The sequence below is a fragment of the Biomphalaria glabrata genome, chromosome 4 (assembly GCF_947242115.1).
Source record: "Biomphalaria glabrata chromosome 4, xgBioGlab47.1, whole genome shotgun sequence".
NCBI classification, from domain to species: Eukaryota; Metazoa; Mollusca; class Gastropoda; family Planorbidae; genus Biomphalaria; species Biomphalaria glabrata.
Window position 1 is genome coordinate 29,074,254 of NC_074714.1, and position 15,441 is coordinate 29,089,694.

General features: G+C 39.3%; 1 protein-coding gene across 5 annotated transcripts in view; it reads right to left on the bottom strand.

Moving 5' to 3' along the window:
* The window catches only part of LOC106054184 (GRAM domain-containing protein 4-like), a 95,277-nt gene that overhangs the window by 16,101 nt on the left and 63,735 nt on the right, over nt 1–15,441 (bottom strand). For all 5 annotated transcript variants that reach the window (XM_056025802.1, XM_056025803.1, XM_056025801.1 and 2 more), the window contains 5 exons: nt 15,206–15,360; nt 9,044–9,167; nt 8,185–8,275; nt 7,453–7,534; nt 7,275–7,343 (listed from right to left, as the gene is read on the bottom strand). In XM_056025802.1, coding sequence (XP_055881777.1) covers nt 7,275–7,343; nt 7,453–7,534; nt 8,185–8,275; nt 9,044–9,167; nt 15,206–15,360 — 521 coding nt within the window. The remainder of the gene's footprint in view (nt 1–7,274; nt 7,344–7,452; nt 7,535–8,184; nt 8,276–9,043; nt 9,168–15,205; nt 15,361–15,441) is intronic.

Sequence of the window (15,441 nt, forward strand, 5' to 3'; positions counted from 1 at the left end):
CCCAGATCTGTGTGAGACGTCATAGCTACGCCAAACCCTCTGCAACTCACTGGACTTATCCTGTCATTACACTGCCCACGGCAGATCAGCTCTGCCCGCAGTAACCTTATGCCCATGGTAGCCGGCCACCCGCCCTACTGTGCCCACTACAGATATCAGAACTTTGGATTGAAACTCCACAAGAACTGAATCACAAGCGTCCCTCTATCCGCTAGAGCGCCACCTCCAGCTGCAGAACCTCAAGCCAAGACACAGCCAGCTGCGACATCAACAGGAAAACCAGCTAAGTCAGAGGACAAAGTGACATACTCTCTTATTAGGTGCAGGAGTGATGATTAAATCTAGTATTATTTAGAGATAGATGCAAACCCTCCCCCTTTTTATTCTTATATGTATATTTATGTAAATAAATATTCTTCATTTTTAACTCTTGTATCTATCTTTCATTGCTTGTCCCATTGCGTGTCTGCTCCCGATTTATATGCTGATAGGTTGGTGTGTGATAGCTTTAAAAATAATCATCCCCTAGACATAAAACGCGCCAAACATACGTCACATTTCCCCACCTGTCACAGTCAGACCCAGATCTGCATCTAAGTTGTCATTATAACAAAAGGAATGCTGAACGTTTTTTGTAACTACATAGTCAACAAGAAAAAGAAACTGCAAGAGTCTCTTTTATGAGCATATGAGACTCTTTAAATCATACACCAACACAGAACTATAAGGTGTAGATTATGAGAACTTGAATCCTTTTCAATGAATAATAATGTCAATAATATCCTGAAGAAAAGGCTATTAATTCAGTAAACAATACCTAAAAGTCTTTTTATGAAACTATACAAGGTAAGCAAAACAAACTATCGGGGTCATTATTCAGTAGTCATTGTTCAGTAGTAACTATTCTGTAATGGATAGTTATTGTTCATCAGTATATTCACTGTGCTTTACTTATTTAACAATAATATTCTAACCGTCCCGAGACATGACGTTAAACTGCGCTCCTCTTTCCTTAGCACTTTTGGAGCTCAAAAGTGCCCTACTTCTTTTCTATCATTGTGTCTGCCTCCTCTTTTCCTCAGTCTGCCTTCATTGATCATCACCCTGTCTCCTTATCTCTAAATATCTCACTACGTCCTAGACCAGTCCGTTTGCCGTGGACTGCGACGGGTAAGGGGGGATAAAGAGATCCTGGTGTTTGAGTGGTGGCTATCTGAGGATAAACCACAACAACACAATACTTTGGCTCCAAGTTCCCCTAGACCTGAGACCCAGATGGCCCACTCTGGGTCAACCGGCTGGTCATGCCGAGCTACCAGCATAGGTCGTCGACCTATGCTGGAGGGCGGTGGCTGGAGGGTCAATCAGGGAGCTGCTGTATCGGACACATGTCCGATGTAGCAGCTGACTGAGTATAGCACCTGTGTAGCCCTGGCGGGCTCATTCTGGACATCCGAATGGCCCGCCCCCTTGTTGGACTCGATGGCGGGTGGGGAGCACAGGTGCCGAATTAACAAGTATATATATGGACAAAAAAAACACACAAAAAACTACTTGCCCCAGACCTATGTCTGGGCAAGAAACGTCGAATTGATGATAAAAAAGAGGAGGTCCCAAAAAGCTGTGCCACCTGGCCATCATTTCTGGTGGTTAGGTGCACAGAGGAGGGGAAAAGCCTGACAAAGTTGAGCCCTTTTATTATCTATAAGGGACTCAAGTCAGTAGTGGGAGAGCCCAAGAGTGTGTCTAAGCTACACAAATCAATGGAACTCCTTGTAGAAGTAGACAGCAAGACACACTCTGATGGGCTTTTAAGATGCAGAAGACTCTGTGATCTCCAAGTGGAAGTCATGCCACACAAGAGTCTGAACACCAGCAGAGGTGTAATCAGCTCTAGGGACCTACTGGAATGTTCCGAGAAGGAAATAGTGGAGGGCATTGAAGGAGTCACCCATACCCGGCGCATTACCAGGCGCAGGGAGGGTGAGGAGGTCAAAACCGCCACTATTATCCTCACATTTGGAACTAGGACACCGCCAGAGTATGTGAAGGCAGGATACCTACGAGTTCCAGTGAGGCCCTACATACCTAACCCGAAGAGGTGCTTCAAGTGCCAGGGTTATGGACACGGCGCGGCAGTCTGCAAGAGGAACACTGTGTGTGCCAGATGTGCTGGAGAGGGTCATGAGGACAAGGGCTGCACAGCCCAGTTTAAATGCCCAAACTGCCAAGCTGGCCACTCAGCCTACTCCAAGGACTGCCCTGTGTGGAAACAGGAGGTTGCCGTGCAGGAGTACAAGGCAAGAAACGGATGTACCTTTAGCCAGGCGAAATCGGCTGTACTGGCCCTACCCAAGGGCCAATTCGGCTTGACAAAGACCTACGCCCAGGCTGTTGCTAAGATAGGAAGATCCATAGCCACACAGACGGACACATTGACCCCACCACCCCCTCCTCCTCCTCCAACTCAGAAGAAATCCCCGCCAAAGAACACACCTCTGAAGAAACAAGAAAGCCCTGTTGTCATGCTTAAGAACAGGTTCTCTGTGCTCGCTGATGAGAGAATGGAGACTGAGCAGCATGTCAAAACCAATACTCCGGGAGAACCCGGAGACATCATGTCTGACACAGGTTCTCCTCAGAGAACCCAGCCATACACCCCAACCTCTACAGAGTTAGAGGTTGACCAACTCCCTAAGGGGAGAAATCAAAGCGGAGAGGATGCCCGAGGTGAGAGAGGAGGAAATAACCTCCGCTCAAACCAGAGGGATCTCCCCTCTCCAGAGAGAAAGACTTCCCCCAAAAGGGGGTTGTCCTCCTCTCCATCCAAACCCAAGAATAAAAATACCAAGGTCACTGGAATAAAGGGAAACCCCTCCGGGGGCCTCCCAAGGCCAAATAGCTCCAAGTAGGTCATCTAGAATAAGCCATGGATTCCAGAATTGTACAATGGAATTGTAGAGGCCTCAAGGCCAATTACGAGGAAATGCAGCTACTGATGGACTCTGAGACTCCTGTAGCTGTCTGCTTACAGGAAACATTTCTGAAAGATTGCATCAGCTTCCGAAGCTACCGTGCTTACAGCAAGAATGTTGAGGATGCAGAGAGAGCATCAGGTGGAGTCTGTATCCTTGTGAAGGATAGCATCCCCCATGAGAGGGTAGAACTACAGACCACACTACAGGCCGTAGCAGCTAGGATAACCCTTCACAAGGTTATCACTTGCTGCATCCTGTATCTACCACCAGGCGCTCCATTAAACCGAACAGACATGGAGGACCTATTGAAACAACTCCCCCGGCCTTATTTAATCCTTGGGGATTTCAATGCCCATAACACCATGTGGGGATCCAACAATACCGACACAAGAGGTCGTATGCTGGAGGATATCTTCCTCCAACATGATTTATGCATACTTAATGATGCATCACCGACCTACTTGCACCCAGGAACTGGATCACTCACATGCATTGACCTCACCGTATGCGTCCCCGGACTTCTGGACGACTTTAAATGGTCAGTTAGCAATGATCTACGGGGAAGTGATCACTTCCCAATCATCATTACTAACAATCTCCCTTCATTAGGACGACCTCAGCGGTGGAAACTGAATAAGGCCGATTGGGAACAATTCCAAAAAAGATGCTCCGAGGATATCACAGAAAATATCCTCGATGAACAGAACCCAGCTGATACCTTTGCTAGCAAGCTACTAAGTATAGCCAGGAAAGTTGTACCCCTAACCTCTGCAAACCCAAAACGGCCTAGCAAACCATGGTTTGATACAGCTTGCAAAAGTGCTATTGGCGATAGGAAAAAACGACTGGCTGCATTTATAAAGAATCCTTCCCAGGAAAACCTAAAGCTATTCAGGATAGCTAGAGCAAAGGCTAGACAAACCATACGGTCAGCCAAAAGGAATTCCTGGAGAAGTTTTGTCGGCAGTCTGGATGCCAAAACTTCTGCTAGAGCGGTTTGGAAGGCAGTAAGGCGAATCAAAGGGAAAGAATCAAATGCAATAGGGCATTTGAAAAACCAAGGACGAACTGTCACGTCCCCCAGAGAAATAGCTGACTGCCTTGCATCCTCAATAGCAGAAAAATCATCCACTGCACACTACACGCCAGAGTTCCAAAAAGTCAAAACCAGGGAGGAAAGACACCCCATTGATTTCAGGTCAGAGAACAATGAAGACTACAACAAACCGTTCTTGCTTGAGGAACTGAAGTCACATGACACAGCGCCTGGAGAAGACGAAATCCATTACCAGTTCCTCAAGCACCTTCCCGAACCCTCATTGGCAGTCCTGCTAGGGGTCTATAACTGTGTGTGGCAAACAGGCGCTTTCCCAAACAGCTGGAGGAAAGCCACAGTTATACCGATACCTAAACCGGGAAGAGACGGCTCTGACCCAGCTAACTATCGACCAATAGCACTAACAAGCTGCATCTGCAAAACCATGGAAAGAATGATTAACAGTAGGCTGGTCTGGTACCTGGAAAGGAATAAAGTGATCTCAAACTACCAGTGCGGATTCCGGCAGGGGCGGACAACAACTGACCACCTGGTAAGACTGGAAGCTTATATTAGAAATGCATTACTCAGAAGAGAACATCTAGTAGCTGTATTCTTCGATATAGAAAAGGCCTATGACACAACCTGGAAACATGGCATTCTACGTGACCTGGCGCTTATGGGGCTTAAGGGACACCTCCCCCGTTTTGTGGAGGAATTCCTGAAAGATCGAAAATTTCAGGTTCGAGTGGGCAACTCCGCTTCTGACACTCATGACCAGGAAATGGGTGTACCCCAGGGCAGCATTCTGTCAGTCACCCTGTTCAACATTAAAATAAATAGCATCATAAATGCGCTGTCCCCTGGCATAGAGTGCTCATTGTATGTTGATGACTTTGTCATTTTTACTTATGGGAAAAACATGAACACCTTAGAAAGAAAATTACAGTTATGTTTAAACAAAATTCAGGGTTGGGCAAACGATAATGGTTTCAAATTTTCAGACTCCAAAACAGTTAGTATGCATTTTTGTAATCTAAGGGGACTCCACCCAGACCCTGACCCTGAACTATTTATACACAAAAAGAAGATCCCTGTCGTGAAAACTACAAAATTTTTAGGCCTCACCTTAGATTCCAAATTTAATTTTCTCCCCCACATTAAGGAACTTAAGAAGAAATGCCAAAAGTCATTAAACATACTTAGAGTACTCAGCCATACGGACTGGGGAGCTGACAGAGATACCTTGCTGCTGCTTTATCGGAGTCTAATTCGATCCAAGCTAGACTACGGATCCATAATATATGGAGCAGCAAGGAAGTCGTACCTAAAAATACTGGAACCAATACAAAATGCTGCCCTGCGTCTCTGTCTCGGCGCGTTTCGTACATCACCTATCCCGAGTCTCCATGTGGCGGCTGGAGAACTTCCCATGGATATAAGAATGAAAAAGCTTGCAATGCAGTATATAGTCAAGCTAAAATCCAACCCCACGAACCCTGCTTTCGACTCCATATTTAACCCCACAGAGGCAGAATTATACAATCGAAGGCCTAACGTCATACGGCCGTTGGGCCTTTGAATGAGAGAACCCATCCAAAATTTAACCCCACCCATTGACCAAATCTCTAAAATAGAAACCCCTCAGAATCCTCCTTGGCTAATGAATAAACCCAAATTAAATTTATCCCTCCTTAATTTCAAAAAAGAAAATACAGACCCAAGCATACTACAAGTCCACTTTAGGGAACTGCAGGAGAGCTATGGAGATTGTGGCACCATCTACACAGACGGATCCAAAATGGATGGAAAGGTCGCATGTGCCTGCTCCTTTCGGAACAAAACAATCTCCCGTAGACTCCCCGATGGCTGCTCCATCTTTACGGCCGAATTGCATGCAATATCGCTTGCACTTATGGCCGTTGAAGCATCAGAAAGGAGGAAATTTATAATCTGCTCCGACTCCAAATCTGCATTGCAAGCTTTGGGGCGGATGAAGACTGACATCCCATTGGTACATAAGAGCCTGAAGCTGTTGGACCATATAACAGCCGACCGTAGGGATGTCACCTTCATCTGGGTCCCCTCCCATGTTGGCATTGAGGGAAACAAAGCCGCAGACAGAGAAGCAAAGAGAGCCCTAAATCATGCGGTGTCAGGAACCCAAATTCCCTACTCGGACCTGAGACAAAGTATTGCCTCTACCACCTATCGAGAGTGGCAGAACCGATGGGAGGCTGAGACTCACAGTAAACTCAGGCAGATTGTGGCGGATGTCAGGTGGCGGCCCACATCTAAGGGTCTGACAAGGCGTGGTAGCACGACCATGTCTAGACTTAGGATTGGCAACACCTACATCACGCACTCTTTTGTGCTGAAGAGAGAGGAGCCCCCACTTTGTGAGTACTGTGACTCTCGCCTCACCGTGGAACATATCCTCGTTGATTGCCCCAGATACCAGGATGTCAGGGAGAAATATTTCAGAGCCACTAATTTAAAAGCACTATTTGATAATGTCGACCCTGGGAGGGTACTGGGCTTTATCCGGGAGGTGGGGCTATCTACGAAGATCTGATTTATGAGTTTGTGGACATGTACTATTTACATTAGATTTTTACCAAATAATTAAATTTTTACTACCTTTACTATTTTAACTGTGAATAGACCTTGATTTTAATGATATGACTGTATAGAATCTGGCCCTTGTTGTTTAGAGAGAGAGTAGTCCTTAAGGGACTGCAGGCACGACATGGCCTAAATTGTGCCGATGTGCCTAAAATCAAAATCAAATCAAATCAAATAATATTCTAAGACAGTGAGGTTATTATTCTACTAGTATGAGGGATTTAGGTTAATGTGAATTTGTTCCTAGCTGGATTATATATTTTATTGAATTGAATTTGAAGGCATTAAAAAAAAAATAAAAATTTTCTATTCTATGTTTCTTCAGTGTGTTTAAGTAGAGGCACCTCTGAACCTACATATGTCACAAACTTGAAGAGATAACATTACTCCACCCAAATAAATCATGACAGTGAACATCATTTAGAATTATATATATTTTAGATTCTGTTTTAAACATCTTGGTTAATACCTCTTCCTTAGGATTAGTCATGAATGATACCATTCGAAATGTTATGTTAACATCATTTTAAAAACAAGCAGATTTCTCTAAGAACATATTTTAAGAATAAAGCAACCATACATCTTTTTTTACATAAGCCTTTGTTTTAAACCAACCTTTCTTTTGGTATACTTACTTTATCATTACCTGCTACTCCAATCTCTATGGCCATACCTCCACCAGGCATCCAAGAAAAGGGTTTTGCCTAAGCCAATAGAAATAAATGTACATATTTTTAAGATGTTGAAAAAAAAAATGTTTCTAGTGAACTTTGTACTAAGTTGAAACTGGACAAATTAAAACTTAGGATTTACCTTCTCTAATTTAAGGATATCTGTTAAAGGAATGACAATGTTTTTTATGGAAGGCACTTTAGTTCTTTCAAAACACAAGAAACTGAAAAAAAATTAAACATCTCATTTATTAGGGTCAAAATTACATGAATAAAAATGACACATGTATTATGTGTTTCGCATGAGGTTTGCGGGACATGTTCTACGTCAAAATGAATTACGCACACCAAGAGTTGCGATAACCTGGAAGCCAAAACGAGGAAAGCGCAAACAGGGACGTCCTCGTATTACCTGGCGACACACCTTCATGTAGGACCTCAGAACAGTGGACACCAGATGGGAGGAGGCTTCAGACATTGCCAGTGACAGATCATTATGGAGACAGCTTGCCGCCCAATGCGCCGAACGGCGCGGGAGGACCTAAGTCTAATTATGTGTTTCAATAAAACAATTTTGATTATTTCTTTTGTAAGAGTAAAATAATAAGATGTACAATTTGAGAATTTTAAATAACTGTACTTAAATATTTTAGAATGTATTTATGGGACAACTGCATAAATATAGGGCCAAAGGTCCCAAATTTGATGTCTGATGAAGAGTGAATGGAAGCTTACTCTTTAAGAATAAAACATTATCCTCAGTTCTCTAAAAACTGCTTAATTGTATTAGAATGCGTTTAAACACTTTAAAACCCTAGTCAAGAAAACATTTAAAGTATTTAATATGCATATCTAAGATACAAGCAAGAAATACCTGTGTGTCAGATATAATCTACCATTCTTAAATGCTGCTGTCAAAGATTTGTCCTTGTTTATTAGAATACAACGTTTTCCACCATGCCAACCTGAACAAAATGTAATCATGTGTTTCTTACTATTTTCTAGTACTTGATCATTACTACTTACTAAATGATTGTACCACCATATGAGGATGAACCCACAGTGCTCTAGATGAATATCTTTAGTGTTTAATAGTAATTGATAGTTTTTGATAGTCTTGTTCTATTAACACATTTGCTTTTCCTATCTAAAAGCATTTTTCAAACAATAAATTTCTGTTTTATTTTTTATTACAAGTATAACATAAGACCTATTTTATAATTTTTTTCCCATACAAGAGTAGGTTTATTATTTTAAAATTGTTGTGTTTATCCCAGCTTCATTATCAGAGTTTAGAATATGTAGTGTCCCTTTACAAATTTAAAGAGAGAGAACCCATAGAGATACATTGTGCTACTTACTATCTATATTTACTACTTTTAATTAAAAACTAAATGTTTTCACAATAGTAGCTTCTTCCAAGGTTCTCATTCATTTACATTCTTACACTATTTTTACTTAATCTTTGATTAATATTCTTAGAATCTATTACTTTAATATATATCCACTAATCTTGCCTTATAAGTAGGTACGGTAATGAAAAAGTCAGTCTAGGTAGAGAAAGAATCTCATTTTGTGTGAAAATTACTGAAGAATTACCCCCATATATTCTTTAATAAATAAAGAAAAAAGTTAAGAGTTATTAATTTTGAAATGAATTCATGATTAGATAGTGAAAGAAATACCCCCATTGCACTCTTTTAATTAGAGAATATGAATTATCTCAATGTTACCTTGTAAAGGACACTCTGTTTCAGGTAATGAGAACAATTCACAGAATGTTTTGTCATCTATAGAAACCTGTTCACTTTTAGTTTCAATAATTTCTTCTTTGTCTTCATCATGTGGAAGGATATACTAAATAAAACAAATACAAAATTTGTTGGTATTAATCACATTTTAATTATGCCAAGGCATTCTTTAGAATGACTAGAACCAGGCCAAGTAAAATGTTGATTTACTTGTGAAATATAGATTCTAGTTCCAATATTTAATTATTATCCAATTGCTTATTAAAAACATAATAATATTTCTTTTCAGCAAGTAATCTGAATATTTTGTCATGTTTTAAAAGTATGCAGTTCGTTTTAATTATGACTATCTATGTGTGTTAGCTGTGTACAGATTTATTATGCAAAGTAAATTGTTGATAAAGAAGATGTTTCATATTGTGATGCATGAAAATAATGATACAAGATCAAAGTTAATACAACTACTAAGAAGAATCCATGTAGCTTGACTAAAGCTGCTGAAATGTTTGGAAAATAAAAACAAGTTAAATCTAGTTCAATTATCATTTTCATGCGTGAAATATTTGACAATGCACGACGCTTGAGGAAAAGACATAATGTTGAAATAGCATGTACCTAGTATATATATACTAATAGTATTGAACTTTATAATCAACAGTGGAGCTTTGCCAGAAAAAACAAAATTTTGTTTAAAAAAATATAATAAGGTGTTTTGTGTCTTAAATTCTTGCTGTCAGGTTAATCATCCAGATAAAAAAAAATGATAAAAATAGATTCACAAGTGAGAGCAATTTTTTTTTCACTATGGACTTTTGGAAAAATGTTGTGGTACACCTTATGTTTTTAAGCATGATTGACAAACTCGTCAAAAGTCTGTGAAATATATAGGATGTACTTGGTGTTGTTTTGCAGCCTATGATTTACTGATATTCTACATCAAATACATTGCAAGCAGAGTTTTTAAAGTTTACATAGTTGTTTTATTTTTTTGCCTACTGTAAGGCTTTGTCCTCATTTTTATCCTGTGTTTGGTTACCTTAAGCCTTATGTAACTACACATTTTTCTATTTTACAAGAAATAAAGACTGAGTTGGGAAATGTAAAAATAAGAAAGTGTCAAAACAGAAGATGCAGTAGAAAATAAATATTGCTTTAGAGACATTTTTTTTTAAATTACCCTTTCATGATATAAATTAAAACCATTGATTACAACATTATTTTGATTTTTATATTTTTGATTGGAGAAAGTAAATTTGAAAATCCACTCGGGTCCCACTAAAGAGGGGCCGCCAAATGAGTGTTCAAATTTTATTTTTCATAAAATATTAAATATTACGCCATTATCTCATGTCAAAATGCAGGGGCCCCCAGAGAGGTCAAGCCTCCCAGACCCCCAAATGATGACAACTTTCTAGCTAAGCCACTGGTACCAGGTATGCAAAAAATGCTGTTCTTCATTTTGTATTTTCATTTATCAATATTTTATTTAAGTAATAATTTTTCTAGATAAAAATAAGACTTTGCCTGATGTATTATAAAATAGTAATTGTCCTACTTTGCCTGAAAACACACATTTAATATTAGAATATATGATAATTTAAACATTAAGAAAGGAAAACCAATATATGGTACATAAAATTGTTGTATACATACAATGGCGACCATATGTTTTCTTTACTCACTCATGTAAATGAAAAGACAATATTATTGTATGTTATATATTATATGTGGCAGTGTATGTGGCAGGATTTAGATAGGTCATGTGATAGTAAGAGTTCTGGATGACAAAATACAATGTTTGTTTTAAAATGTTTTAAATGTTTCGGATGTTCCTTCAAAATTGAACAGAATCTACATCCTAGCCCAGTGATGGGCAAACAATGGTCCGCGAGCCAGTCCAGCCCACCAAGTAGTTTCATCCAACCTGCCTAATTAATTTTTTTTTATATCATTTACAATGAAAAAAAGAAAAATGTTAATATTAGTTTAAACACTGAAGTAATAGTGTGACAAGCAATTGTTTCTCATTAGTTATGAAGCTAGGTCATACATTAGGACTATAATTTATCCTGATATTTCACTTTAATATAGACAAATATGACTGATAATGAAAGAAAAAAAAGATTCGAAATCTCCAAAAAGAATTATTAGGCCAGTAAAATCTTTTTCAACAGTTTTATAATGTTCAGAAAGCCAGTGTTTTGTGTATTAAACAATGTATGATTTAAGATTGCTAAGTTTTAAGTCCTTTTAAGAAAAAGGGATTTTGAGAATGTAACTTAATCTTGAAAAACTATAGACATCTAGAGTAAAATCGATGCATAAAATTCTACCATCAAAGTTAAACTCAAAGATTAATAATTTAAGTTCTGTTCCATTACTATGGAAAAAAGTAACTGTTATGTGCGCAGCATAGTGTGAATCTGAAATGGTGCGATAGAGAAATGTAAACAAGGTTATTATTGACATATTATTATTTGTTGAATCTACTGTAGATGAGTGTGTTTGGTGTATGATTAAGAGTCTCATCTGCTCGTAACAAGTGACGCCCAACAGAAAGGTAAAACCCATTTAACCATCTGTACATAGTCAATCTCCTGTCAACAGACAATTGAGACATTAAAATCTAGATCTAGTGACAGTATACTATTTGTAATAGACCATGGTGAACTAGGCTGAGGTAGCAGCATTGAAGGAACAGGGGAGGCTGTTGGATCTTGAAGGATCAGAACAAAGGACATATTTTCAAGAAAGGTTAATGGAGAGATAGAGATTAGCCATACAAGTAAGAAAAAGCAAATTCTAGAGAGTGTTATCTGTTGTTGCACTTGCTATCATGGATTATGACACAGTTTCAGTATAAAAAGAATGAGCGACCTCATTTGGTCCAATTTTCATGTCTTGTGCCATTTTGCCAGGAATTTGGTCTTGGGGAGGCTTATTGTAAGGCTAAACGCTTGACAAGCAGCTGCCAAAGCATTCACAAGCCTCTGTAGTCCTTCTTGTGAATGAGATATGAGTGCTGCATCATCTGCAAACAGCAGCTCCCTAATCAAGATATGATGTCTTTTTATTTTGGATTTAAGATGTGCCAGGTAAAAAGCTTTCTATTGAATGTACTGTGGATATATATATACTCCATCTTCCATGGATTTAAAAGCACTGGTTAGTACGACTGAAAAGAAAATGCCAAATAGTGTTGGAGCCAGAACACATCCTTGTTTTACCCCGCTGTATCAGATATTCCATTCCTTTGGTCACATCAGCTGCGTGGAGAGGGAGTACTGCTGTGTGGGCAACTTGTTCCGACCATAAACAATGCCCAGCTTTCATCTCACTTGTTAGAGATGAACTATCTTCTTTCTACAACTGAAGGAGGCCAATGAGATGAGATGATGGAGAATGGCCTCGTGGCGGAACTTCCAAACTGTATAGTGCCCTGCATATTTTCATGAAAAGCTGACACTAGTTTCCGTAACTTGTTTGGAAAGCCTATTCTCTCTAGTACAGCAAATGGACCGCTTCTGCTAACAAGGTCAAAAGCCTTGTTCAAATCCATAAATGCTATAAAGAGGGACTGCTTTTGTTCTCTGTTCTTCTCCTGTAGCTATTGCTAAGAGAAAATCATATCTGCTGTAGATCTACCTGCCCTAAAGCCACAATGCAACTCTGGATAAACACGTTCTGCCAAGAATTACTCTAGCAAAAGCCTTTTCTACTATGCTTAGCAGTGAAACACTGCTATAATTGTTACACAGAGGTCACCCTTATTTTTATAAATTGTAACTATGTTATGACTGCCATCTTCCTTGCCTTGTCAATCTGCTGAAGATCATCAGTGAGACCAGGACACATTGTCCTGACATTCCATGTGGCCAGTCGCATGACAGGGATTTTCTTTTTCATTTAAATTTTTCTTCTTTCATTGCTTGGTGCAATACTTGTTGTTTTAAACTACGCTCTTCTAAGCACCCATTAGAGCAGGCAGGCTGTGGCGGATTAGCACCTAACTGACTGGGGGCTGTCCAGGTTGAGGCTGGCAGTAGCTGATCAGTGAGGTGCTAAGACCCCTTTGCAGCAGCACCAGAGTTTCCTCTCCGAGGTGCATTCCTGGGTCTTAGATAAAGGGGTCATGGGTGACCCATGCATCATGGTCCCTCTCTCGACCTTACTGCTGTGATCCAAAGGAATGCTTCACATTACATTTGGCACTAGCTCAGTTGCAGAAGCTACTAGAGGGAATATCATAGTTGATACTCCCAACCCCTAAGCGCCTTCACTCCTGATTTTTTCCTCAAGGTTGTCTCCTGAAGCCTAAGTACTGCAAGGCAACTGGAGTTCGAAGTCAGAGTATCCCTCCCTAGAAGAATTGCCTTACTAGGCTGACGAGCTTTATCTGCCCGAAATATAAATTTTATTGATAAATAAATAGGTGCTATCTTATTAGACATTCGAAGAAGTTGAAACAGCAATTCATAAACTCAAAAAAAAACAAAAAACACAAAGCACCTGGCTCTGATGGAATTCCGGTAGAAATATTTAAAATTGGTGGTGTCACCATAACTAAGAGGCTAACAGACTTGTTTGCTCTATACTGGGAGAAGTGTGTGGTTCTACCTGAACTTCGAGATTCCGTAATCATATCCCTATACAAAAAGGGAGAAAAGTCTAACTGCTCATTGGTAGCAGGAAGGATCTTTGCACGATTCTTGCTCGACTGACACTCTTTAGTGGACGAGGTGTTATCTGAGAGCAAATGTGGCACAACTGAAATGCTTTAGAGACCAGCTTAGGCATCAACTTAGTAAAGTTCCCCTTTCAGACCTTGTGATCTATAGAGCAAATGATGTAAAGGTCATCTGTTTCTGTGCCCCACAGTTTTACGAGGGTGTCATGTGGACACAACGACCAACTACCTTTACTTTTCCCCAACTAAAGCCAGGTATTCATTAGAGCTGGGTTAACTTGGATGCACGCAAGATCCCGGAATTAAAAATCCCATTCTTCACCAGGATTCAAACCCATGACTTCGGTACAGAAGCCGAACACTTTACCACACAATCACCGAATCTCCTAGGTGTCAACTTGCTGCAGGTGACTTCCGAACGAGACAGCTGGAGATAAATTACAGAAGCTGGAGGATACTAATTTGAGACCAAAAGAAAATCCACTGCTGAGGACAGACATAGACAGTGAAAAGAAAATCTAAATCAACCACCAGCAGACAATGGTTGTGTTTACGCGGTACGTGATGTTTTGGCGCCGCCGTTTTGGCGCCGGGACGTTTTGGCGCGAGCCGTTTTGGCGACGGGACGTTTTGGCACGAGATATCATTTGACGATAATTTAATAAGCACATACCGGTAGCTTTTTTTTTTATGATCCCTTGAATTCCAGCGACTTAGGCAAATAACCATGGTGTCTATGTATACTTAACTTAGTATTTTGAGAAACATGGTACATGTATTATATTTTTTCTTATTATTAGCAAGTGTTTGGTATGTATAGCTGGAGATACCATACAGTCATTAAATAAACCAATGTTAATGTAAACAAATAATTGCATCAATTTTTAGTCTATCATCGTTTCATTTTGTTTTTAATTTTAAAATCTTAAAAAACTTTTTTTGAAAATAAAAGAGTGCCTCTTAATAAACACACATACACAAGCCAAAATGTTTATTAAAGAAAATGATGTGAAAAATAAACACACATTTACATTTAGTACGTGAAAAATATGTCATAACACAAACACTCATGCAAAACATAGATATGAATAATTCTTTTAAAAGAAATAATACAATAAACGTACATAACGTATTTCGCGCCAAAACGACCTTCGCGCCAAAACGGCGGCGCCAAAACGTCCTGCTTCGGTGTTTGCGCTGGATGTGGCATACTATGTAGGTCACAGCTGGGGCTGCATAGACACGTGAAATACTGCACTTCTCATTAATCTTGAGACTGAAGACAAGCCTTATATTTATTAATTAATTAAAGTAATTAAAAGACAAACAAGAAGTTGTGTGATTGCTTTATAAGTATAAATAAAAATTATGAGTCACATGATTTAACACATAAATATATATTAATAAATTAATTATTTCATAGCCATATCTATCTATAATTGATAATATTTCATTACCTTATCTATCTCAGACTTGATGAATTTTTTTTCAAACTCTAGATCGGTTGGTAGCTCTGCCCATAGTTGATAAGTAGAATCATACTTTCTTCTTACACGAGGAAATCGATTGTAAATGTAATCAATAATAAAAAATTTGATGCCTAATCCAAGACCTGGTGAAATTTTTAAAAAACTATTATACCGGCATGTTAATTCCTGAAATGTCTCTTCTATAAATATCAACATTTCATTTC